The following is a 24,897-nucleotide window of genomic DNA, read 5'->3' as shown; positions in this document are numbered from 1 at the left end:
CATCCCAGAATACAGATTGTCAACAGAAAGAAAAACACAAAATGTAAGAGCTGAGAGTTGAATTGTATATAGGGTCTTACTGAGGACTATAGACCTGGAAACTGCTTCTCAGTAGCTCTGAGGGGACTGCTCTGGAAAGGTAGGGAGAGAAACCAGGGTGTGTGTATACGTATACACATATGGTTTTGGCTAGGGAATACATGCAGTCTTGCATACATCTCAGTAAAAGGCTACTGCAAGGAAACAGGACACAATTTATGAGAACTAGCAGAAATAAGTTAACAACAGAATGAGTCACTCTTGTCATATCGTGGACTTATCAAGCACAGAAAATGGAAATAGAACCACTATGTTTACTATGGCTAAACTTTAAAAAAAGACAAGCTTGAAAATACCTTTAGGGAAAGGGAAAATAAAAAATAATAAAGTGTATTTATTGAAATTGAATATATTTAGAACTTACTGAAAAATTAAGAAAATAGAAAGGATTTCCACAGATCTCACATCCAGTTTTAGCTGTCATTAATATCTAACATTAGGCTGGTATCTTTGCCACAATTAATGTACCAATAGGGATAAATTATTAACTAAAGTTTATACTTTTTTTCAAACGTCCTTAGTTGTTGTCTAATATTTTTCTGTTCCAGACCCCATGCACAGCAGGTATCACATTACATTTAATTTTTATATCTCTCTAGTGTCCTCTTGACTCTGATAGTTTCTCAGACTTTCCTTTATTTGATCATCTCAACAGTTTTGAAAGCTGGACAAATATTATAGAATGCTCCTCTATTGAAAATGATCTGATGTCCTTCTCATGGTTAAACTGGTATTATGGGCTTTTGGAAGGAAAACCACAGAGTATTAGTATTCATCACATATTAAGGGTATACAATATAAACATGATTTATCGCTGTTGATACGGATCCTGATCATCTCACTGAAATAGTACCTGTTTTCACATCTGGAAAGCTGCTCTTCTTTTCCCCCTTTTCCATACTGTACTCTTTGGAAGGAAGTCACTATATGTAGCCCAAACTTAAAGAGTGGAATTTATGGTTCCCAATTTTGAGGCTATAAATTACTGGAATTCGCCTGGAAGGAATATTATCTCCTCTCCATTTATTTATTTATTCAACCATTTATATCAGTAAGGACTCATGAATATTTATTTTATATTTTGGGTTATTAATCCAGTCCTACTTTATTTACTACGTTGCTCAAATTATTGCAATTCTGACTTTTGAGAATTCTTTCAATCAGCTTCTGTGCCCTTTGACACTCCCCCATCAATGTAGGTTTTGTTGTTTGTGTTGCTATGTTTATTTGCTTGTTTGAGCAGACTCATCTTGTATACTTCCTCCTCCAGTCCTAGAAACAACCATTTCTCTAAGGAACCTGGTTCCCTTTACTGGAGAGTGGTATTAAGAACCAAGATCTGCATGGCAGTAGCTCATTGCTACTGGAATGTTAATTGCTTACAGGCTCTTTCAGCTGAAAATGCAAAGAAATACATGTTGTGTTACTACACATGTTACTAAATACATGTTAGTGTACTAACACTTGTATATACATGTATCTATAAATATTTCTATAAGTAGTCAGTTATGCTTATATTAAGCTACCCGTTATACTGTCGTCTCCAACTCTAATCTATTACCACACAGATCATTCTAGCCTCCTTCCCCTGCTTATCTGTAAATTGTTCTTTCTCTAGTTTCTTAACATAGAAGCTTAGATTATTAATTTTAGATCTTTCTTATTTTCTAATATATGCATTTAGTGCTATACATTTTCCTCTAAGCTCTGTTCTTACTACATCCCACAAATTTTGATGTTCAGAAAATAGACATGTTAATTTTTGTTTAGTTCAAATTATTTTTAAAATGTCTTTTGAGACTTCTTTGACCTTTTAGTTATTTTAGAAGGATGCTATAAATTTCCAATTATTTGGGGATTTTTCTAACTATCTTTATCTTATTTATTTCTAGTTTTATGTCATTGTGGTTTGAGAGCATACTTTGTATGACCTTGATTCTTTTAAATTTGCTAAAGTGTGGTCTATTTCGTTAAATATTTCATTTGAGCTTAATAAGAATGTGTATTCTGCGGTTGTTGGATGAAGTAGTCTGTGAATGTCAATTCAATCAAGTTGATTGATAATGTTGTTCCATTCAGCTGTATCTTTACAGATTTTCTGCCCACTAGATCTGTCAATTATTGATAGAAGGGTGTTGAACTCTTTAGCTATACTAGCTATTTATCTATTTCTCCTTTTAGTTCTATCAGCTTTTGTCTCACATATTTTGATGTTCAGTTGATAGGTACAGACACATTTAGATTGTTATATCTTCTTGGAGAATTGACCATTTTATCATCATTTAAATGTGCCTCTTTATCTCTGATAATTTTCCTTGTTCTGAAGTTGGCTTTGTCTAAAATTAACGTAGCTACTTCAGTTTCCTTCTGATTGGTATTAGGATGATACCTCTTTCCACCCTTTACTTTGAAACCCTGCTCTAATACAATACAGACATAACATTTTAAAACCAAGAGAAAGTTATGCTCATACATGGAGTGGCATGGTCTTTGGAAAGGGATACTATTTCTTTCTGTGAGTGAATATGTGCAAGTGTGTGTGTGTGTGTGTGTGTGTGTTTGAGAGAGAGAGAGAGAGGAAGGCTTTAATTCTGGAGAAGAGATTAAGTACTTTGGATGACAATGGAGATTTCACTCTAGCTCCATATGCTTCAGATAATGTCATCTCTTCTCCATCCTCTAGACTTACATCAGCAGCAGTCTAGTGAAACTTAGATATCTATATCCTCACAAACATGGAAACTTTTCATTCTAAGAGAATCTTAATGAGTATTTTTTATTTGTGGTATGCACTTTCACATCTTTAATTACTTCTTAAAAAACTTTAAGAGAAATCTAATCACACTTAAGATCACCACTGATCACAGAATTGCCAATTAAATAGGCAATTTTTAGTCCTCGAACATTTCACACTATAAAAAACTAATTCCTCTTTGGAATTCTCTCATCCTTAACCTCACTCATGGTGATCCTATTGCTCTTTAACTGCTTTTCTATCTTTTCAGGCTCCTCTCTCTCTCCACTGTCCTTTTCTGAAGTTCTATGGTAGACCTTATTTTCTTTATACATGCTGCTTTCTTCATATGCCCAAGATATTAGCATTTACCCAAACGTGGATGAAGCCCTCATCATTATCTCAAGCAGTCCTCTCTCCTAACCTCCAAAACAACTTTTTTATCTCCCCAATTGGTCTGTTTTCCCCAATTAAGCCAAAAGAAACTCAAACTAAATAAAGCCAAGTTTATTATACCAACTCCCAATTTTCCAGTGTATAAATACGGGAAGCATTATGTTTCTACCTCAATTTTACCCCCTCCCCTACCAAAGTCAAATAAATCTAGTCTAGAAGCTTTTTTCTTATGTATCTATCACATTCTCCACTTTAGCTCATTCTATGTCCTAATCATCTCTCACCACTAATAATGTAGTCTACCAGGTCTTCTCCATCCTTTCATTTGTTAGATTAATCTTTCTTTTAAAATATCAGAAAATATCAAATCCCTAAAGAATGCATTTCATTGAATATAGCTTAATTTTAGCATGTTGCATAAGGTCTTTAATTATGCACCATAACATCGATACATAGAACTTACTCCCAATTATTTTAAGTTACGCAAATGTACATAATCTAGACACATGATCCTCTCACTCTTAATGTCTTTATGCTGTTGACATAGTAAACCATCAGTCTGAGATAACCCACACCACCGTAACTTTTTCATTTATTCCATATTTTTCATTTTCTATACAACTCTAGTGTAAAATAGTTTTGATGCCTCCCCTCCCTTTGTCTTTTCTCCCAGAACATTCTATGAATATCTGGTATATAAAGCTCTAAATTACATAGGAAAGAAACGTATTTCCAATGCTCTTATGTACCACATTGCTCGTAAAAATAAGTTACTATGTTGACTTTCCTAAAACCCACAAAATATATATCTTACATCCAAGCCTTTGCCTATGCTGCTCCTTGCAACTTTAGTATTACATTTTATACTTGCCCAATTAATTCCTAGTCACCCTTCCACATCTAGTGCAGGTGATTTAATGTTAGTGGGACATATCAAAATCATGTAACCAATTAAAATCAACTTCAGTCACATTATCAATTGACCGATGCTCGAGAGAAGATAATGAGTGATGATTTCTTGCAGTAGTAGCAGCAGAATGAAAATATCTTTTCTATACTTCATTTTTATTTTCTAAATAAAGAAACAAGATTTTTATACATTTTAACGTTTCCGTATTTACCCTCCAACCACCCTAGTTCAAGCAAGCTACTTACTGATTATGAACAAGCACTTAGACACAATTTTGCTTGTTAAATTGTGAATTCTTAAGAATGGGAAATTTAGAGCATGTGTTTCAGCTCAGTCCAGAAAATATATTTGCTGTGTGTTTGCCTCACTCAGAAGTAGTAGAGCCATGTGGAAATATCTGTGGTTTTTTGAAGATGGAAGAAACCACTTGCTAGGGCTATTGTGACCTTTTGTGAGGTTAGCACAGAGGATGTCTTTGAAGACTCAATCTTTTTCTTACCCCAGATATCTTCTAAGGGCATTTCCCCCTTAGAATATGCATGTAATTTAGAATAAGTAGAGAGAATAAAGAATATGCAAGACTAAATTAAAGGGGAAAATGAGAACAGATTTTGCAAATGAATTTGTATTGCTTTCAAATACAGTAAGTGAGCAAAACTAATTTTCTTTGGGGTATTAAAAATACAAAGTTTTAACATAAGAGATGGGAGAGAACACTTTACTTTCTCTTTTTTTACAGGTTAGAAAACTATGTACTTGTTTTTTTATTGAGCATCTTACTCTCAATAGGTCAAATATTCTACCATGGTTATATTTTACAGAAAAAAATTTTGCAGTTTCCCCCTGAAAACTATGTCTGTAATCTTTATTTCTTCCCTTACAGCTATTGAAATTCTGAAATTTTACTGTAAAATTCTTAAGTAGAATCTTCTGCTTTACACTTTTAGTCCCGTGTTAGAGGTTATGAGCTTCACATTGATACAAAATACCAGAATTCTGTCATATTCATGACTGCTCTAGTGGAAGTTGAAAGGATTGTTCAGCTCAAGGAAGAGTCTTTTTCTAAGGAATTGGGTAATAACATATGTATTTTTTGATGATGCCTGGTTTTAGTGAAGTGGCAGAACAAAACTGATCTGAGGAAAAGTAGATAAAAATGTATTTCCCATTATTAGCTTAGATTTTAGAGTTTAGTCCTTTGTCCTTAAGTCAAGAATATCCTTCCTATTTTCATAAGGAATATAATAAAATAAAAAGGTGAAGAAGACAAAATGTAATGAGTTACTGATGAGAAAGGAGCTTACAAGGCCAATCTGAAGTTTAAACCAGAACTAAGGATGGAAGCATGAGAAGTGATGTTTCTGAACTTTGCCAAGGCCCTGTCAAGATAAAAAATGAGATCCGAAAAAAGTCCTGTAGTTCAATAGTGAATTAAATGGACAAAAATTTCCACCCTCTGTATCTTTAAACTTGAACATAGGTTTTCCCAACTTTTCAATCATGTATTCATTACTTTCTATGGTATTTTTTAGAAATAAAATGATAATGTATCTTCTTCTCCAAGTATTGTTATTTTAATTTTCACATTTAGATATTAATCTATCTGAGGTTTAACTTCATGTATAATGTGAAACCAGGATCTACCTCTAACTTTACATGTTTATTACTGGAATTCTACACATATTGTACTTTTGAAACAATATACCAAAGAGTCGAGAAGAAGACGATGTTAATGAAAAGATTTCAATGGGATAGCACTTGACACTAAAAATGAATTTTCAGATATTTTCTCCTTGTAGGGCTCACATGAACCTTTTGATTTGCATAGGTTATCATAATCACTTATACAGATAAAAAGAAGAAACTGAGCTTCACAATTTAGGTTTTATGACTAAGGTTGTATTTAATACATGGTGAAGTTAAGTCAGGTCTTATGATTCAATGTTCTGCCTTTTCTCACTTTATTACATTATTATAATACTCACAGCACAGGAATAACTGGAGCATCATAACTATGTATCATTCCATGGTTTTATTTATTCAGTAGAAGTCGGTATGACTATGAATCAGAACAATATGTTAAAAACATATTTGATTAAAAAGTTCTAGGATCCACTCAGTTGAAGTCCCTAGTCAGTAAAATGATTTCTCATCTCCTGGCTTTTTATTAATTGGTTACAAAATGTCTATATTTAGTGGAAAGAAGGGAATTATGACAATAGAGGTTAACACAAGGTTAAAAATCTCAGTAATTTAATACAAGTGCATTACATGGGGATACAAGCTTAGTTGCAAGGATATTTCAAATGAAAGGTAGGTAAAGCCTTAGAGTCAGGAGACATCTATTTGCTGTCTATATTTCTCAATACCATTTTACTCATTTGTACACTACATTTTGTATTCATCTTTTATCACTACACTGAAACTACACTTTCAAATAGCATCAGCGATTTCCAAACCCATGTGTACTTGTCAGTATACATTACCTAAACTTTATAAACTATTATCAACTGAACTATCTCTGCACCTCTCCTATCCTTTTCTTCCTTATTATCATTTTCTACTGGTTTTCTTTCATTTTCTTTCATTTCAATTATTTTGGCTCCTTTGTAGAATTCTCCTTAATCAGCCTTTCAAATGTCGGTTGGCTCAGAGTTTTAACATTTTTTTTTCTTTCACTGTATACTTTCTCATCTTTGTACATGACTTTAAATAGAAAATATAGACAATACTCAAATCTCTATTTCTAGCTAGAAATAAATGGACCAGAGTAACATACTCAAATGAGGAATATGTTGCCTCCAAAATCCAAAGAAGCTCACTAAGTGTTGTGCCTCTTTTTCGGTGGTAAGAAAAGCCAGATGCAATAATTAATCTTCTCTTAGAAGAGATATCTTAATATGCCCTGCGAAAATGGACCCTTAGAAATTTCACTGAAGAAGAAGGCCCCTGAGTTTTTGTCAAATATATTTCCCACCCTCTGACACACAAATGTCTTACTAATAAATCTAGAGTAGTTGCTACTACTTACTCATTAAGTCCAATCAGAATAACATCAACAATGTAATGGACCAAGGTGATATCTGTGGAAGGAACAGGTGGTCAATATTCCTGCGTACTAAACTATGACATAGAACTTGAGAGGTGATATATCCCTGAGATGGAATATTGAAGGTGTACTGCTGGCTTTGCCAGCTGAAAGAAAATTGCTTCTGGTTGGTCTTATTGGCAAGAATGAAAAATAAGACATTTTCCAGATCGATAGCCTCATACCAGGTACCAGGGGATGTATAAATTTGTTTAAGCAATGAAACCACATCTGGTACAACACCTGTAATTGGAATAACAACCTGGTTAAACTTACCATAACCTACTGTCATTCTGCAAGATCCATTTGTCTTCACAGGTCAAATAGGAAAGTTGAATGGGGATGGCATTGGAATCACCACCTCTATATTTTTAAAGTCCTGACGGCAGGTGGCACTAATCTCTGAAATTCTCCCTGGAATCCAATATTGCTTTTGGTTTACTGTTTGCTAGATACAGGCAGTTCTAGCAGCTTCTGCTTGGGCTTTCCCGCCATCATAGCACTGAATCCACAGGTCAGGGAACCTGTATAAGATTCAGGGAGCAGACATTCGGTCCTGTCCAAAATGTCCATAAGGCATTTGATTCACACCGAAAGGTCCTTGATATTTGGGGTCCCATCCAAAAACTATTTGGCATGGACCAAGTATGCTCATGGACCTTTTGGAGTGGACCACATGCCTCACGGATGTTTTGGACAGGACGAAACGTCCTGCAAGGAGCCAGGGAAGCTGAGATGAGCCTTGCTGTCTCTGCACACTTGCTCAATCCATTTGAGCCAACTCTCAGCTGAAAAGGGGTGTTTTACCTGCCGCAAGCCCAGGGATACGGCCAAGTAAGTTGGAAACATACAAAACATGGCCTATATTCAGTTCATGAATCACTCGGTTTACTGTGCACAAGTAGCACACGACACAGGTTAGTTAAAAAAGTGAAAAGAGAAAAGTGGGTAACTTACCTCTCCAGGAAGAAGTCAGGAAGGAGACGTCTCATCACGAGTAAGCGGGCAGCGTTCCGCGTCTGGCAATGAGTCTCGCGAGAAGTGTGAACGGAAGTTGCCTTCTGCCCAGACGGAGCCTCCAGCCACTTCCGGAACAGCCGGAAGGGCTCTCGGCGGCGTGGAGTTGGGTCCGCCAGCGAAGTCGCTTAGCTCAGTGGTCCCATTTTAAGACGTCCTGCTGTAGGGTGTAATGGTTACACCCCAGGGGGCTTGTCTCTATCAGTCCCTCCTTCTGTTCTAGCAAAGTCTTTCTGTGGACGTTACTAAATAGATTCCTCATCCAAAGTAAACCTCTTAATTTGTCACATGAAGACACTCACAGGGGTATATTGTATATCAGACGTTTCAAAACAACTGACATGGAAGTTCAGGTTGGCCACTGTGACTCCACCTGGAATTATTTAACATAGCTGAAATCCTATGCATTTCACACAAGACGAGTAGGAATCATAACACAAAAGAAATCACATCATAAGGGGGGAGGAAATGAGCCTCCAGGGGATGTATAAATTTGACCAACGTGAGTGTCATAATTTGACCAAGCTTTCCTAGGAGGCAGGGTCCCATTCATTTCTTGATCAAGTATGCAGGATGGAGGTGAGGATTGGGGAATGAAGGCTTTTGAGTAAGTTCTTTTCTAACATTCATTTGTAAATCTTACTTTGAATTCTTATTGGTACTACTGCGTATAAATAACACAGATGGATAGGCTTTATTTATTATTTTTTTTACTAAAGAGAATATGTAAAGATTTTTTAAAATATGCAATAAAAATTTAACTGCTTTATTATGTTTGGATAGACAATAAAGATAAAATAAAATAATAGGTCCCTTTTATAAGAGCAACTAAAGAATTTTAAAACAAACAAAATAATAGGTATAAATTAACCAGGAATTTGCATAAGCAGCATGAAGAAAATCTTGAAACTTTTAAAAACAAGAGAAAAAAAGAAAAACACGCTTTGGGAGTAAAAGCATCAATATTATAGACAAAAGTTCAATCCTCCTAATTTATCTACACAATGTCAACTTAATTAAAATATTAATACACGTTTTCCCTGATACTTGCAAAAAAAAAAAAAACCATTGAAATTGGTCTGAGAATATAACCATGAACATACTTCCAGCACCATTTAAATGAAAGTATATACAAAACATATAATGATTATCTCATCCTACACACTTTACTAATGCTGGTTTCATCTTTACAAGTCTTTCAGCTAAGTACTGTTATTATCACCTTTATTTTACAGATGGAGAAGTGAACTGTAAAGAGGTTAAGTCCTGGGACTTCCCTGGTGGTCCAGTGGTTAAGACTCCACGCTCCCAGTGCAGGGGGCCTGGGTTTGATCCCTGGTCAGGGAACTAGATCCCACTCACATGCCACAACTAAGGAGCCCGCCTGCCTCAAGTAAGACCCAGTGCAACCAAATAAAAATAAATAAATAAATAAGAGGTTAAGTCCTTATCCAGCATCGCATAGATGGTAAGCGGTAGAGTTGGGACCCGACCAAGCAACCCGACTGCCTAGTTCAAATACATATTCACAGGCTATCATGCCTCTTACCGTGGGAACAGACTGGCCCTTTTCTTCCTTCTAGGTGGATCAAATATTTGTATACAAAGAATGAAAAGATTAACATTTTAGAAAAAAATACACATTGGTGGATTTATTTATTATTCTCCTTGAGTGGGAAAGAACTTTCTAAACAAAACAAGAAAAGCCACTAAAAACACTGACACAATTGACAATATAAAAGTTAAAAGCTCTTAATGTGACAAAGTGTAATAGAGTAAACTACCATGGCAAACTGAATAAAATCATGTATATCATATTATGTGTTATGTATGCATATAATACACAAAATATGTATATAATAATTATATACATACATCTTATAAATTTACAGGATGTTTATACAAAGCAATAGAAAAGAGACAAATATTAATGAGAAAATTGACACTGATATAACAGGTTTATATCTTTCTTTTTCGGAAGGAATTATTTTGTAATGGCTTAAAATTTATTTCTGGCAGAAGAACAATGAGAGAGGGAAAGGGAGGCTTTTACTTTTTATTTTGCATCTTACCATGCTCTTGTACATATGTTCCCTCCCTCCCTATCTTCTTTCTCTTCCTTTCTTTCTCTCTTCCTTCTTTTATTCTTATGTCTCTCTATCTGGTAAATCTCGATACTCTAAAGAGGAAAAAGTAAGCATTGAAGAATATATTTAAAAGGTAATAAAAATGTAAATAATCTGGTTAGTGTCCCAGGCTCTAACATAGGACCTGACTAAACATATATTGAAAGAATAAATAAAGAATGAATTAAAGTATCTCTTTGCTTCAGGGAGGGTGAGAACCTGCCGGTATATGGGCAGAGCCCTGCTCTGATGTTATATTGGTCCTTTGTTACACTGTGGATAGTTGCTTAATCAATTATCTGTGCTAAATGAAGAGTATGTAATGAATAGGCAGGCGCAACAAAAGAAGATATTTAAAACTGCTGTTTACAATGTGGTCTTCTTTGATGAAAATATTTGAATAACTGCAACTTCATACCAAATTCTTTGATTTAAACCCAGCCAGATCTTTAGAACTCTAGCTAAAACATTTATTTCCTCATGAATAAACCGAAATCTGGAATGATTTACAGTTTTCTACTCCACAGCCTATGTTAGTCTTGATTCTACTCAAATACTGAGAAATGATCTTCAAATATAATTACAAATGTTTCCCAATATTAAACATAAATAATAGTTAAATTGTCTAACACCTGAATTACATATATTTTTGTGGGTTATTACAATGGAAACTAGGGAGAGAAATAGAGATAGTTGAAGAGAAGTACACAGTGATAAAAATTCTAAGACATATACCTTCAGAGTCATATAATTGAAGAATTGAGAAACCACGGTCATAGTGACATACTCAAGTTCAAAAAAGAAACCCACAGTCAGGATCCAAATAGAAAAAAGTACAAACATTAAAAGGGGAATTTGTGGGACTTCCCTGGTGGCACAGTGGTTAAGAATCCGCCTGCCAATGCAGGGGACACAGGTTCGATCCCAGTTCCGGGAAGATCCCACATGCTGCAGAGCAACTAAGCTGGGGCACCACAACTACTGAGCCTGTGCTCTAGAACCCGCGAGCCACAACTACTGAGCCCACGTGCCACAACTACTGAAGCCCGCACACCTAGAGCCTGTGCACACAACAAGAGAAGCCACCACAAGAAGCCCGCGCACTGCAACGAAGAGTAGCCCCTGCTCGCCACAACTAGAGAAAGCCCGTGCTCAGCAACGAAGACCCAATGCAGCCAAAACTAAATAAAATTAAATCTTTTAAAAAAATAAAAGGGGAATTTGTTGCCAACAGCTAAACAATTTTATGTCTTGAGTTCCATCTTGCCCTCACTTAATCCTTAATTAAATTATTTTTAATTTCATTTATTATTCATTTAGGTTCTGAATTTCCATTTGACTCCTGAATTATTTCTATGCTGTGGAAATTCTTTATACTTTTCTCTCTTTACTTGAACACACGAATCATTTTTATTTTAAATTTCCTATCTGATATCATCAGTATCTGAAGCATCTACAAGTCAGTTTTTATTAGTTGGCTTATCAATTAGTATTTTGTCATTTAGTCAGTTTTTTAGGATGCTTCATAATTTTAAAGACAGTAAAGATTATGAATGATATGTTTCTATAAAGAGAGGCATTTGAGGTTTTTTTCTGGCAGGCATGTAGAATATAAGCAGTATATTGAAGTCCCTCGAGTTTGTCTTCTCAGTTGTTTTACAAATTCTGTCCAACTTTTATAGTGATTTTTTTGTAGGAGGTTTCATGTGATACAAGCTACAGTTTTACGGTCAGAATGGAGAGATCTCCCTATTGCTCACTGTATAACACCTACTGAGCATATATATATTTAAGAGCTATTGGTCAAACAATGCATCCACACCAGGTTTTCTGGGACATTTACTAGGGGACAATATCACAGATGCAGAAGCCATAGCAGTTGCTGAGCTTTCCTCTCCTCTTTCACAATATGGGGCCATGCACGGTAATCTGGCAGGTCTGGATGTCAGATTCCAGGAAGGAGATTCAGATGCTACAAGTGGGTTTTTAAGTGCGTGACTGGGGGACCAGCAGCTTCCCTGCAGGTGTGATTGAGGGCTGCGTTCTAGGCGTTTTGGTCACAACAGTATAATGAGAAAGTCTTGCTTCTCCCCCATTCTGCTGCCTCAGCATTTTCACCACAGAAACCACCAGCCCCAGTCCTTATGTCTATAACTGCAGGATGTGTCAGAACCTGTCATCTGAGCTGTCACTTAAGCACGTGATCCAAATGTTTGCCTTAAGCACTCAACTGTAGCCAGCTGCTTTGGAGACTTACAGGAGCTACCCTGAAGCACCATTATTCATTAATTCCTTCAAGTCTTGACTCTAAACTGTGGCTGATGTCTATCCCACTGCAACTGAGCAAACACTTGAACCTGTAAGGTCTGCAAGGCTGGGTCACTGGAACAGACAGCCACTGGAGGGGAAGACTCATTTCCACTCGGAGTGCAGAGAGCTGGGAAGTACATCACTCCAACTTTTACAACAAAGCAGAGGTGGAGAATCTGCAAATTCATAACTTGCTTAAACCCAGCAGAGCTCTGAGGTCACAGGGCAGTCAACTAAGCTGAAATCCAAGAAAAGACAGGTACCTCCAAGGAGAGACAGGGCATGAAATTTTGCTCATCTGGGGAAAATACTCAATTCATATAAGCTGTTATAAAGAATTCAGCCAAAACTTTTAACAAGTTGCTAAAGGCAGACTGTGGTTTTGCTTGAGAGCATAGACACCCTGAGAACTGCAGACACAAAGGTAAATCACAGCTACTTGAAGGCGCTTTACAGACCACACCAGATGCTGTAAGTTTGAGAGCAGGTCATGACATTTTAGCAAGTTTCCCTTATGTTTCAGGCCTGGGGAGATGAAGAGCAGTCATTGTTTAAAAGACACAAAGCCTGAAATTTCTCCTCTGTGGAATAAGAGCCTTAAGCCACTGGAGGCAGAGCAGCAAACTCTCCCTCTCAGGCTCAAGAGCAGCTCATTACAGCTGGAAATGAAAAAGAAACATCTCTGTACTCCTCGAGGACAGAGAGGGAAACAGCCTGATGGTATTCACACTGGCTTCTAGAAGTCCTCTGCTAAATGAAGCTCTAGATGTTCACAGTGGTAACTTGTTTGACAGGCCCCCTGTTTCAATTCTCTTGTTCCTTCAGTGTTTCTCTCACCTTCAAAATAAACTACTTGCGTTAGATTCCTCAAGATCTGCTTCTCAGCATCTCATGTCCTCTTTTTCTTCTTCCTCTTTCTTTGGCTTCTTTCCACCCTTGAAGGGACAGCAGTCTGTCTTTTCTTTGTTGCATATTTCCTTTCCTGTTCTCAGTCCCTGGGCTGCATCACTACCTAAAATTTCACAGAGGAGTGTAAGCAGAGAATCGAGGAAAACCCCCAGCCAAGCCCTGGAGCACCTAACAGTTTAAAAGCTAAAAAAAGAATTGTTGTGACCTAAGTAGGGTTGTCAGGTGAAAGACACGATATCCAGTTAAATTGTAAATTCAGATTAAAAATAGTATATTTTTCATGTAAGTAAGCCTCATGCAATGTTTCTATTTGTTTTATTTGCATTAATTTTTGTTGACCTGAAATTCAAACTTAACTGGGAATTCTAGGTTTTAGTTTGCTAAATCTGGTCACCCTATACGTAATTTCATTGGAATGGGTTGGCTAGAAAAATGAAGATGAGTTTGTATAGGCAGAAAAAATTCTTTTAATGAGAAGGAAGGAGTTTCCTGACCACCCATCCCTCCACACACATATCCATCGTTGTATCCATTACCTAATCCCATGGTTTTTCATAGCATTTATCAGGTATTTAGGTGCCCAGTTAATATTTTCCAAATGACTAAAAGGCATCAGGAAATTTATTGTGTTTTTTTTAATAAAATGGCTGCCTGCTACTCTAGTCTCTGGCCTTCACAAGTCACAGAAAGGGATGAAGCAAGAGCACAGCTACTGAGGTTTCTGCAAAGTCAGTTTGCTATTAGAAGAAACTTCACAGCACAAACTTCTCAATCCAGGTTGCTGCAACAGGTCTAATGAAATAGTACAAAACTATATAAGAGGCATATGCACTTATACACCAAATGTTTGGTCCAGTAGTGAACATCTCTACTTTTCTTTATTTCTGAAGACAGCTGGAGATCTGGTGGGGAGCAAGCACCACACAAGCTCAGTGCAATAGTCGCTGGAGGTGAGATCTGTCAAGGGAACGTTGCCAGGCAGCAAACTCAACCCCAGACCATCTTCAGATCATTACACACTAGACACTGGTTGAGCTGTTGCCTGGCAACATTCTCTTGACCAATCTCACTCTAGCGACTGCTGTACCATGTTCTTGGTTACTGTACTTCAAGGCAGCTGGATTCCAAATCTCACAAAATATAACTATTAATAATATAGCTGTTTTACCTTTTCGACTTTGTGTCTGAAACTTTTAAATCCTCCTTCTGAAGTAACCCTAAACTGTCCACAGGTAAAACTTAGAATTCAGAAGTTTAAAAGAACAGAAAAAAAACTTATTTAAAAAAATAAATAAATAAAGTTGGGCAAGAGGGGGCTGGGCAGAGCCACCTTGTGGTGCTGGAGAGTATACGCAGTTTACTGGCCAACACCCCATATGTTGTCAGATTGTCACAGATTTGAGATTTTAGGGAGCCCGTATGAAGACACCAAAACTGGAGGGTATGGGCCTCTACCGGCTGTGCTCTGAGTAGTTACCTGGAGAGAGGTAAGGAGCCAATCAGATATCGAATTTTCAGAGTCGTCACTGTGCTCCAACCAATCAGGCGCTGCTGAGACACTGCGCCTGCGGCTAGGGTACGGGTTGGTAATTGCCTAGGAGCCGTTACTACCCAGGTCCATAAAAACGGAAGACAAAAGGATAAACGATATGCACCGCCCGTGGGGATATCTGGCCGAAGTAGTCGTGGGACTGAGAGGAGGGTGCTAGATTGCTGCATTATTTCCAGTTCAGTCTTGCTGCCGCCCCATCCCTCAAGAAAACTGGTATCTTGCTTTCTTGCAGTTTGCATCAGATATAATTAGCAGTTCATCCTCAGGATTATTCCAGCAACTGTGACCGTGAAAGAGCTTTCTCCATGAGGGTCGGAGATGGAGGGTGAAAGGATTGGGAATAGAGAGGCTGTGAAGCAGAGGACCAAAAGACCAGGTAAGGGGGAAGACAGAGGTTGTCGTCAGATACAGGAACTGAGCATCCTTTCTTGATTCCACCTTGCATCCGCAGCATTTTGGTTTATATCGTGCATAATCTGGCCCTTACGTAAAAGCAATCTTAGTTATAAAACAAAGACTTCAGAGAAATGGTGGATCCACCCCTCTCCACCAGATTTCCCCCCATTTCTTGTTTTTTTTTTTAGTACATTTGCTTTACACTGTTGTGTTGGTTTCTGCTGTACAGTGAAGTGAATCTGTTATATGTATACATAGATCCACTCTTTTTTAGATTCCTTCCCATTTAGGTCAATTGGGTAACATAATTCTCAGAAGTGGCACCAAAAAGTGGAGCCAAAGCGCTTTTAAGACTGCTGCTGCTGAAAATTAGATCTCTGTGCCCTTCCTCATTTTGCTAACATGTTAATTACTGGGTTGTGAACAGTAGCACATAGAGAAGATAGAGGGAAAAAAACACCACTACTTGGGTCTTTTGTTTATTTGCCTGTTGTTTGTTTTTCTCTAGAAGATAAACAATGACATGTTTTTCACAGGTGTAGTAACAAAGAGAATGCTAATCATATCAAGTATGATATGTGCAGGCATCGCCTTTCTTCTTTGGGCAGCGTTAGGATTTCCTCAAAAATGTAAGTGAAAAATTTCTGCTAAAAATATGTTGACTGTATCAATATTATTATCGATTCAGTAACACGAGTGACTAACTTTTCCTTCCCCTTCACTGAACAATTGGATTCAGAAAGTATTCTCCCAACCAAAGCATCTAGCTCTTCTTCAAAATTAGTCACCCTGCTTTGCCTTCTAGAATGATCATTCTTTAAATAAATATCTATTGAACTTCAGGCATATGATGATCCCCAAATGAAAAAAGTGGATTTTCTGGCCTGGAAGGGATTCATCGTTAACTGAAGAAACAAGCATGTAAACAAATAGTAACACAATAAAATAACTGCTAAATAGAAGTACTTTCAATTTGAAGCAGAAGAGAAGGAGATTATAAGTCTGCCTCTAGTAGTTAGTGAGGCTTTACGAAGGGAGAAGTATTTGTGCTGAATCATAAAGTCAAGTAGGCATGTATCAGAGAGCACCTTAGAGGAGAAGAAGAACATGAGTGTCACAGAATCATACCAGGTGTAATTAGAATAGAGTTAGAAAGAAGTGGGGTGGGGTCTATAGCAATTGTATTACATTTCCCTACTGCATTAACTCTCTCACCTCCATAGATGATTATTTTATGCTTTCCCCTTTCTCTCCAAACCTTTAATGAGTCCACATCTTCACTGTCAAGTCTATATCCTTGCTTCCAATTTTACTTTAGAAATTGTAACGATTAGTAGAAAACTTCCAAATAACTCTCCTCCCCACACCTATCTTATTACCTCTATCTCTACCCATATACTCTATCCAGATTCTTGGTACTATATAGGTGGAGTATTCATGTTCTACACTAGATCCTATAGCCTCTTACCTGATCAATATTACTCTAGTAATTTTCCTGTCTCTCTTCTACATCATCAGTCTTTTCATGTTCAACTGAAACATCCACATGAGCAATATAATATAGTGACATCTCTCCTACCCTAAAAAAATAACCTCACTAGACTTTACTCTTCCTTTAGCTACCAATTTATTCATTGTCTCCTCTGTAAAGCAACCTCCTTGAACAATTTTCTTTGCTAGTTTTTTCTAATGTCTGTCATTTTCTGTTAAATCTACTCTGTTCAGGTTCCCACTTCCTATTTTTCCACCAACTTTATCTTTCAAGTTCATTAGTAACTTCCATTTCCATTCTTAGTCTTCATCTAACTTGATCTGTGCAGCATTCGGCACTCTCTCTTCTTGGAAATGATTTGTTCATTTGGCTTCCCAAACACCATTCTCTCATGCTTTGCTTCCTACCTAATTTGTCGCTTCTTGCAGGTTTCTTTTGTTTGTTCCTTCTTTTCTCCCTGACCTCTTACCTTTGCCCCATAGTTCAATCCCTTAGCAGGTCCCCTCTTCATCTACCTTTGTACCCTTGGTGACCTGAACCAGACTTACAACTTTTACATCAATACTGATGGTTTCCAAATACATCTCCAGTCTGGGTCTTCTCTCTGAATTCCAAATTTTTAAATCCAACTGCTGACTCTCTAATAAACATCTCAAACCTAACATTGTCCAAGTTGAAATTTTTAATCTGTCTATCTCCTATAACCTTTTCTATCTGTGGTCTTCCTCATCTCAGGAAATAGCAACTTTATCTTTTCAGCTTTCAAGCCAAAAACCTTACAGTCATCTTTTGACTCTTTTCCCACTCTCAAAGCCCAAATATAATTAGCAAATTCTGCCTGGTCTTTCAAAATATTTCCAGAATCTGAGTACTTTTCATCATTTGTACACCCCGGTTCCCAGCCAACATCTTCTCTCTTCTAAATGTTCTTCCCTTTTCCACCCTTGACCTCCTAGAGTGACACTGTCTAGTAAAAACATAACGTGAGTCACAAATGTCATTTAAATTTTAAAAGCCACACTGAAAGTAGAAAGAGAAAAATGACAACAGTTTTCATTGTATTTTTATTTAACCCAATATAGTCAATATGTTATCATTTCACCATGTAACAATGTAAACATTATTGGGATTTTTACATTAATTTTTTGTAGTAAGTTTTTGATATTCAACGTGTGTTTTATACTTAACAAGACATCTGGATTTGGACTAGCAATATTTCAAGTGCTCAATAGCCACATGTAGCTAGTGGCTACCATACTGGGCAGGAGAGTTCTAGAATATATTTTTAACAATTTTTTAAGACAAATCAGACCTGTACAAAATGCTGCAATGGTATTTTATTCAGTCGGAGTAATGCCAAAATCCTGCCAATGGCCCATAAGGCTCTGTTGGATCCAGTCACTGAATTACCTTTGTGATCTCATCTCTTACTATTTGCCCCTTTACTCATTCTTCTCCAGTCCTCCAAGCATCCTCACTATTCTGTGAACAAGGCAGGCACATTCACCTTTGTCCTTTGTCCTAGCTCTTCTTTTTGTTTGGGAAGATCTTCCCCTATATGTGTATATGCCTTACTAGCTACGTCCTTCAAATCCTTAGTAAATATCAGCTTCTCATTGAACACTATCCTGACTACCTCATTAAAATTGCAGCTCTTTCCACCAACAGTCCCAATTCCCTTCACTCTGATATATTTTATGACAAACTAGTATAGCCTACTAGACATGTAAGTCCCATTAAGGAGAAGGATTTTGTATGTTATATACACTGTTTTATTTCTAGACCTACAAAAGTGTCTGGCACATGATGGAAGCTCAAATGGTAATTGTTGAATGAATGAATGAACAAATTAGTGAGTGAATGAGAAAACCTGGCTTTCTGGTGACTGAAGTTCTGAACCAAATACTTGATTTTTGAACAAGCTGTTTATTTGAACTTGACATTTTAAAATCATTTTGAAATTAATATTGGTGACCTGATTTTTCCACTTGGCTTTTATACCACGGCTCATATGTACAGTCCCACACTGCTGGTTTATTGTCCAATTTGAGGGTCTTCCGTTCATAGTCTTGAATGTGAACCAGTCATTTCTTTCAGCTGTGGGTAAGAGGTGTCCTTTTGTTAAACCTTGTTTCTCTGAAGGTTATCACACCTTAACAAGTAATTTCATCTACCTAGTGGAGGTAAGTTGGAGAGTAAAAAGTGAATGGTAAAAAGCTAGGAAGATTTCAACATTTTTTCCCCTCTATTGTTTTGAGTTTAAGGATAAATGAATAATTTTAACAAGAGATGCTGTTCTTGAAAGACCATCTAGTCTCAGTTAAGTCAGCAATAGGGAGCCAGCTCTCTGAGGTTAGCAATAAGGAGAAATACTTCATTTATGGTGAGACGTGTCCCAGTCACCATGGTAAATCACAGGGAAGAAAATGGATAAATAGAGAAAATACCAGAAGTATGAAAAAATGGAAGGAAAAATGGCTAGAGAAGATTGAGTTTCTGGAAGTTTGTTTATTATTACTATCTTAAATTATGCATAGATCTGCATTCTTCAATGGTGGTTTGGTTCACGCTCTGTTCTTGATCTTTAATTTTTCTGAATTGATGTTTAAATTATTTGAATTGAATATGGAAGTAACATACATTTTCTCAGTCTGAAATATATGAGAATCTTTTACACTGAAGGTGAAACTCTTCCATTTTCTTACACTTTCTTCATTTTTTTCCCTCTATTATTGTGTTAATTTTAGCTAGAAATCCAAAGCTCTTTGACAACAAGACCTGCTCTGAGGATGCAACTGTATGTCCACAAGGCTGGAACCGAATCAATAATAATTGCTTCTTTCAATCTGAATGTGGAAAAACTTGGATAGATGGCCAGGCAAAGTGCATGGCCCATTATGGATCTCTGGCCATATTCAACTCCAAGAATGAAGCGGTTAGATGTTTCCTTTGCAATATACATTTCATTTAATTTATTGAGTCACTACTATATGACAGGTATACTTCAAGGGTGTGTTAGATCAGTCAACAAAACAGTCAAAGATCTTTGCCTTTATGGAGGTTACATCCCAAGGGAAGAAACAAGGAATAAAAAATAATCATAATAAATATATAAACTATGTAACATATCACAAGTTAGTAAATTTTATGCAAAAAAAATTATAAGTTAAGGGGTCTTATGAGTGTTTTGAATAGGGAGACCCCAAGTAAGATAGTCATCTCAGTGATATGATAACACTTGAGCAAAAATGTAATGTAGATAAGGGAGTTAGTCGGTCAAGGGAATATCTGAGGGATAAACTTCCCAGAAAAGGAAACAGGTAGAGCATGGATCTTAAGGTAGGTATTTGCCTGGAATATTCAAGGAACAGAAAAAAAGCAGCCATCAATGTACCTAAAATGAGGAAGTGAGTGAGGGATGTGGATCACCTGGGTCTTATAGGCTTTTGTAAAGACTTTGGTTTTTCCTCCAGGTAAAACTAAGGCGATATTGCAGAAAATGAAAAAAAAAAAGTGTGACATGACCTGATTTAAGTTTTGAAAGAATCATTTTCTTTTAAATGTGATGTGCCAGTGAATGACAAATATAAAATCAGAGTGTATGTTATTAGGCTGTTGCAATAACTCGAGCAAGAGAGTAATGGGCTCAAAGAAGGACCATAGCATTAGAGGTAGTGAGGATGAGAAAACTAGGAGGGATCCATTATAGAACTCTGCATTTTGTAAAAGGAATCTTTGATGCCCTATCTGGGACCCTCTTTTTATTGGATTGGACTGAAAAAGCACAATGCAAGCAAACTCTGGATATGGACAAATGGAGAAGCATTCAGCAATTGGTAAGCCTTAATAATATGCATTTGTTATTAAAAGTGTTAAGGATGGTAAGGATTCTGAGTCTATAATTAACTACCTCAATAATTTCCTCCACACTGTCTCCCAAAAGAGCCCTCAACAATTAGATGCCAAAGAGAAACTTCAAATAAATATATGGTCTTTAGTGAGGATCAAATACCAATATTTACTTCTATATGTTGAGATGGACTATACCACATGTGAACCACAGGGTTTCTTTTATTCTAGACTAAATGAAAGTCCAACTAGTTTGAGCCTTGCCTTGTTCTACTCAGGGCTTTGCCTTTGATTTGTTTGCTATTGCTTTGAATTCTCATTGGCATGGGAGTCTTAGAAAGTTTACTCAAGCCTACACTTACCACACCCACTGGTGGCCTGAAATGGAAGAAAATGAGAGAGAAAGACAAAATGTTTGCTTCAGTTGACCTTTATTTAAAAGTCTAGAACTTCTCTATGTTTCTAAGCTTGAAGAACTGATTGTACCTGTAGACTCCATTTCTGTTCTTGAAACATTAAAGTTCTTCCCCAAATTCAGGGAGGAGAAAGGAATTGGAAGGATACTGAGTTCCCCATAGAGGGGGGCCACTAGCTACAATTTATTGAGCACCTACTATAGATAGATACTGTCCTAGTTCTGTGGCATTCTAGATATGATATGGGGTATATGACATGATAAAGAGAGTAACAGGAGTTTCTGAATTTAGAGAAACTTCTGTCATCATTGTGTTTATATCCAATTTGGGGTGAAAATACACACACAATGATTTGAGCACAATGATATAGCCAAAAATTGTGTTTTTAACTTTGAAAAATGTATGAAAAAGTATAACAGAAACTTTCTGACTACCAAACTTAACACTTATGGAATTTTCTTGAAAGAAAATATTGGCAGCTTTATATGATATTATATATTACATATAGTCCTGCTTTGAAAAAAAAAATGAGGAAGAAGTAAAAGTAAGTTGGTTAAAGTTGGTGTCATAATTTGCTAAGGCTACTGTAACAAATACCGCAGACTAGGTGGCTTAAACAATAGTTCTGGAGACTAGAAGTCCCAGATCAAGGTTTGGCAGGGTTGATTTCTTCTGAGGCCTCTCTCCGTGGCTTGTTTATGGCCACTGTCTCCTTCTGTGTCTTCACATGGTCTTCCCTCTGTGCACACACCTATCTGTGCCCAAATTTCTTCTTCTTATGAGGAGACCAGTCATACTGGATTAGGGCCCACTGTAAAGACCTCATTTTAACTTAACCAACTCTTGAAACACTTCATCTCCTGATACGGTTACATTCTGAGCTACTAGCGGTTAGGTCTTCGACATATGAATTTGGGGGCTGGTGGCCATAATTCAGCCCATAGCAATTACTGAGTTCTCAGTTGGCACCAGGGAATGCATAGGCACAGAAATACCCATACATTTTAGAAACTGGCAGGATAAAAATTTGAAGGTACCCTAGAAGTTAGGAAGTGTACACCAGTGCTGCAAAGTCCTCCACCAAAAAATGCTGAAAGCATTTTAATTACCAGAAATTATATACCAGCAATTCATCATGACTCACCGTTCTATTTTTCTTTTCCTTATTTTGAATTTTCAACTTCCTCTCTTTATATATGACCTAAAATAGGAATTTAGGAATTCCTTGCTAGATATTTTATTTATGATTATTTACGTGTATCATAATCTATCAAGTAAAGGATACCTACTTCACCATGACAATGGTTGCAAAGAGTGGATGAATGAACATCTGTTTCAGCCTTAAGATAGTCCAATTTTTTTGACATGTGAAGGGTGGTCAATGAAGTGTCAGTTACACTGTCCTTCTATGTAATCTTTAAACAGCTAAAGAAATTTATTTGTTAATTGCTATTTTAAAGTACAAAGGGAAGAATCCCATCCTTCACAAAACAACTTAACAATGTTTACTACCCTCGTATCCCTTTCTTCCCACCATCACAGGTAAAGTTTGGAGGTAGATTTTGATAAGAGGAGAGAAGCAGCTTATTTCACTTCCTCTCCTCCTTCTTACATTTTGAAACATATTCACCAGAATTTACACTACATATTTTAGGCTGTGCTTCGTTATTTTTCATGAAGTTCCGTAAATAAAGAACGAATCTCTTGGTTTTGTTCCAGGTTCAATATTGAAGGAAGTGGAGAGTGTGCCTACATGTTTAAGAAGGGCATAAGTAGTGCCAACTGTGATGATGCAAGAAAATATATATGCAGCCATAAAGGGTTTTGTCCTAGATAAAGAGTTCTTCCCATACAGGAAATAAAGTAATTAAAGAAAAACTTATCTTTTATGCATTATAAATTCATATTGATACATCTTCCTTTTCATCAGACATATGTTTTAAGTTCATTGATGAAACTTTAAATGTCTTTTATCTCATTTAAATACTTATCTGAGAAGCCAAGAAACTAAACTGAGCTTTTACACAGTGTTACTGGACCACGTAAGTTGGTGCAGTAAGCCTATGGCTGTAGTGGTGGTCTTGGTCGTAACTGATGAATCAGCATGCCTCGGTGGACCAGATTGGAGGGTAAAGGGAAGGGAAGGAAAAATACCTCTACTTATCTGAGACAAAAGAGATGAAGCATGAGGTCAGCACTGAGTGTTCCACTCAGCCTCAAGAGGTGTGTCACTCATTTAGAACTTGGAAAGAAGGCCCATGGGATTCGTATTCAGAGACTAATTAGGATTTCTTACCTTGCATCACCATCGAAGATCAAATCCCCTGGAAATAAATGCATACTGAGCCAGGTACAGTTTTCCATGATTTCCTAGATCTTTATTCAAGTTACTGAACTGAAGAGTGAGTTACATTCAATGGATTTGTTGTTGCCACTGTTCGTGAAACCAGTAAAGGAGTCAGGCTTTTTTTTTTTTTTAATACATATGTTTACCTACTTTTCTTTTTTATTATTAATTAATTAATTAATTAATTTATTTATTTATTTATTTATTTATGGCTGTGTTGGGTCTTCGTTTCTGTGCGAGAGCTTTCTCTAGTTGCGGCAAGAGGGGACCACTCTTCATCGCGGTGCGCGGGCCTCTCACTGTCGCAGCCTCTCTTGTTGCGGAGCACAGGCTCCAGACGCGCAGGCTCAGTAGTTGTGGCTCACGGGCCTAGATGGTCCGCGGCACGTGGGATCTTCCCAGACCAGGGCTCGAACCCGTGTCCCCTGCATCGGCAGGCAGATTCTCAACTACTGCTCCACCAGGGAAGCCCAGGAGTCAGGCTTTGCAATATGAGTCACGGTGAGCAGAGCAGGCGTATGTACAGATGGAGCAGAATGCGAGGAAAGAAGCCCCGCTGACTTGAAGAAAGCGTGGAGATTTCTCTGGTCTCTCACACAGCTATGGGATTTAGACTCCAGATAATATTTAAACAGGTATCTGAGGGACAGAGAGCGAGGGTCAACATCTAATTTTCATTAAGAGCCTGTGCACCTTTAAATAGCTAATATTTTACTTTAGCCTGCCTTTCTTCATATTTACGTTTACAAACACGATGAGATCCTCTTTTGAGTATTGCTTATATCATGAATTATGCTGAGTGTTTTCAACCCCTCAGTGGTGAACATTTCATAGCAATTTTTCTTAAATAAATAGACAAGTGAAAGCTTAGATTATTTAGCTGAGATTAAACTAAATGACGGAACTACATTTTCAGCTCAGTTCTGTCTCATGCCCATTGTAAAAATTCAAACAATATGGAAAATAATATATTTTAGAAAAAATAGAAGTCATGTATAGCATCACCGGAAGCAAATTTTGGCAACATCTTTCCTTTCTTCTGCACAAGGACTAGGATTTAAACGTGTATAAAACGTGTTAGCAGGTTGAATACATGCTTTGTTAAAATATGGTTTACATGCTGTGCAAGAACAAAAAATTTTCTAAATTTTTTCCGATTACTATGCTACAAAAGATAACCATTGTCAGCAAAAGAAGGATGTGAAATGGGACTTGTACGTTTTCACTAGGGTTATCTGGAGTGGTGACTCACATTT

The 24,897-nt window shown here is 37.0% G+C and overlaps 1 protein-coding gene across 1 annotated transcript; it reads left to right on the top strand.

The window, feature by feature from the left end:
* The first annotated feature begins 15,202 nt into the window (after positions 1 to 15,202).
* Positions 15,203 to 23,166, top strand: LOC118901636 (C-type lectin domain family 2 member H-like). The gene is made up of 5 exons (XM_036864949.1): positions 15,203 to 15,517; positions 16,074 to 16,166; positions 19,777 to 19,964; positions 20,759 to 20,865; positions 23,014 to 23,166. Exons 1-5 carry the CDS (start codon positions 15,460 to 15,462, stop codon positions 23,129 to 23,131), a joined length of 564 nt encoding a protein of 187 aa, XP_036720844.1. The 5' UTR covers positions 15,203 to 15,459; the 3' UTR covers positions 23,132 to 23,166.
* The last annotated feature ends 1,731 nt before the right edge of the window (positions 23,167 to 24,897 follow it).

This window comes from Balaenoptera musculus, chromosome 10 (genome assembly GCF_009873245.2).
Source record: "Balaenoptera musculus isolate JJ_BM4_2016_0621 chromosome 10, mBalMus1.pri.v3, whole genome shotgun sequence".
NCBI classification, from domain to species: domain Eukaryota; kingdom Metazoa; phylum Chordata; class Mammalia; order Artiodactyla; family Balaenopteridae; genus Balaenoptera; species Balaenoptera musculus.
The sequence above is the reverse complement of the archived record's forward strand: the minus strand, read 5'-3'. Positions and strand labels throughout refer to the sequence as shown.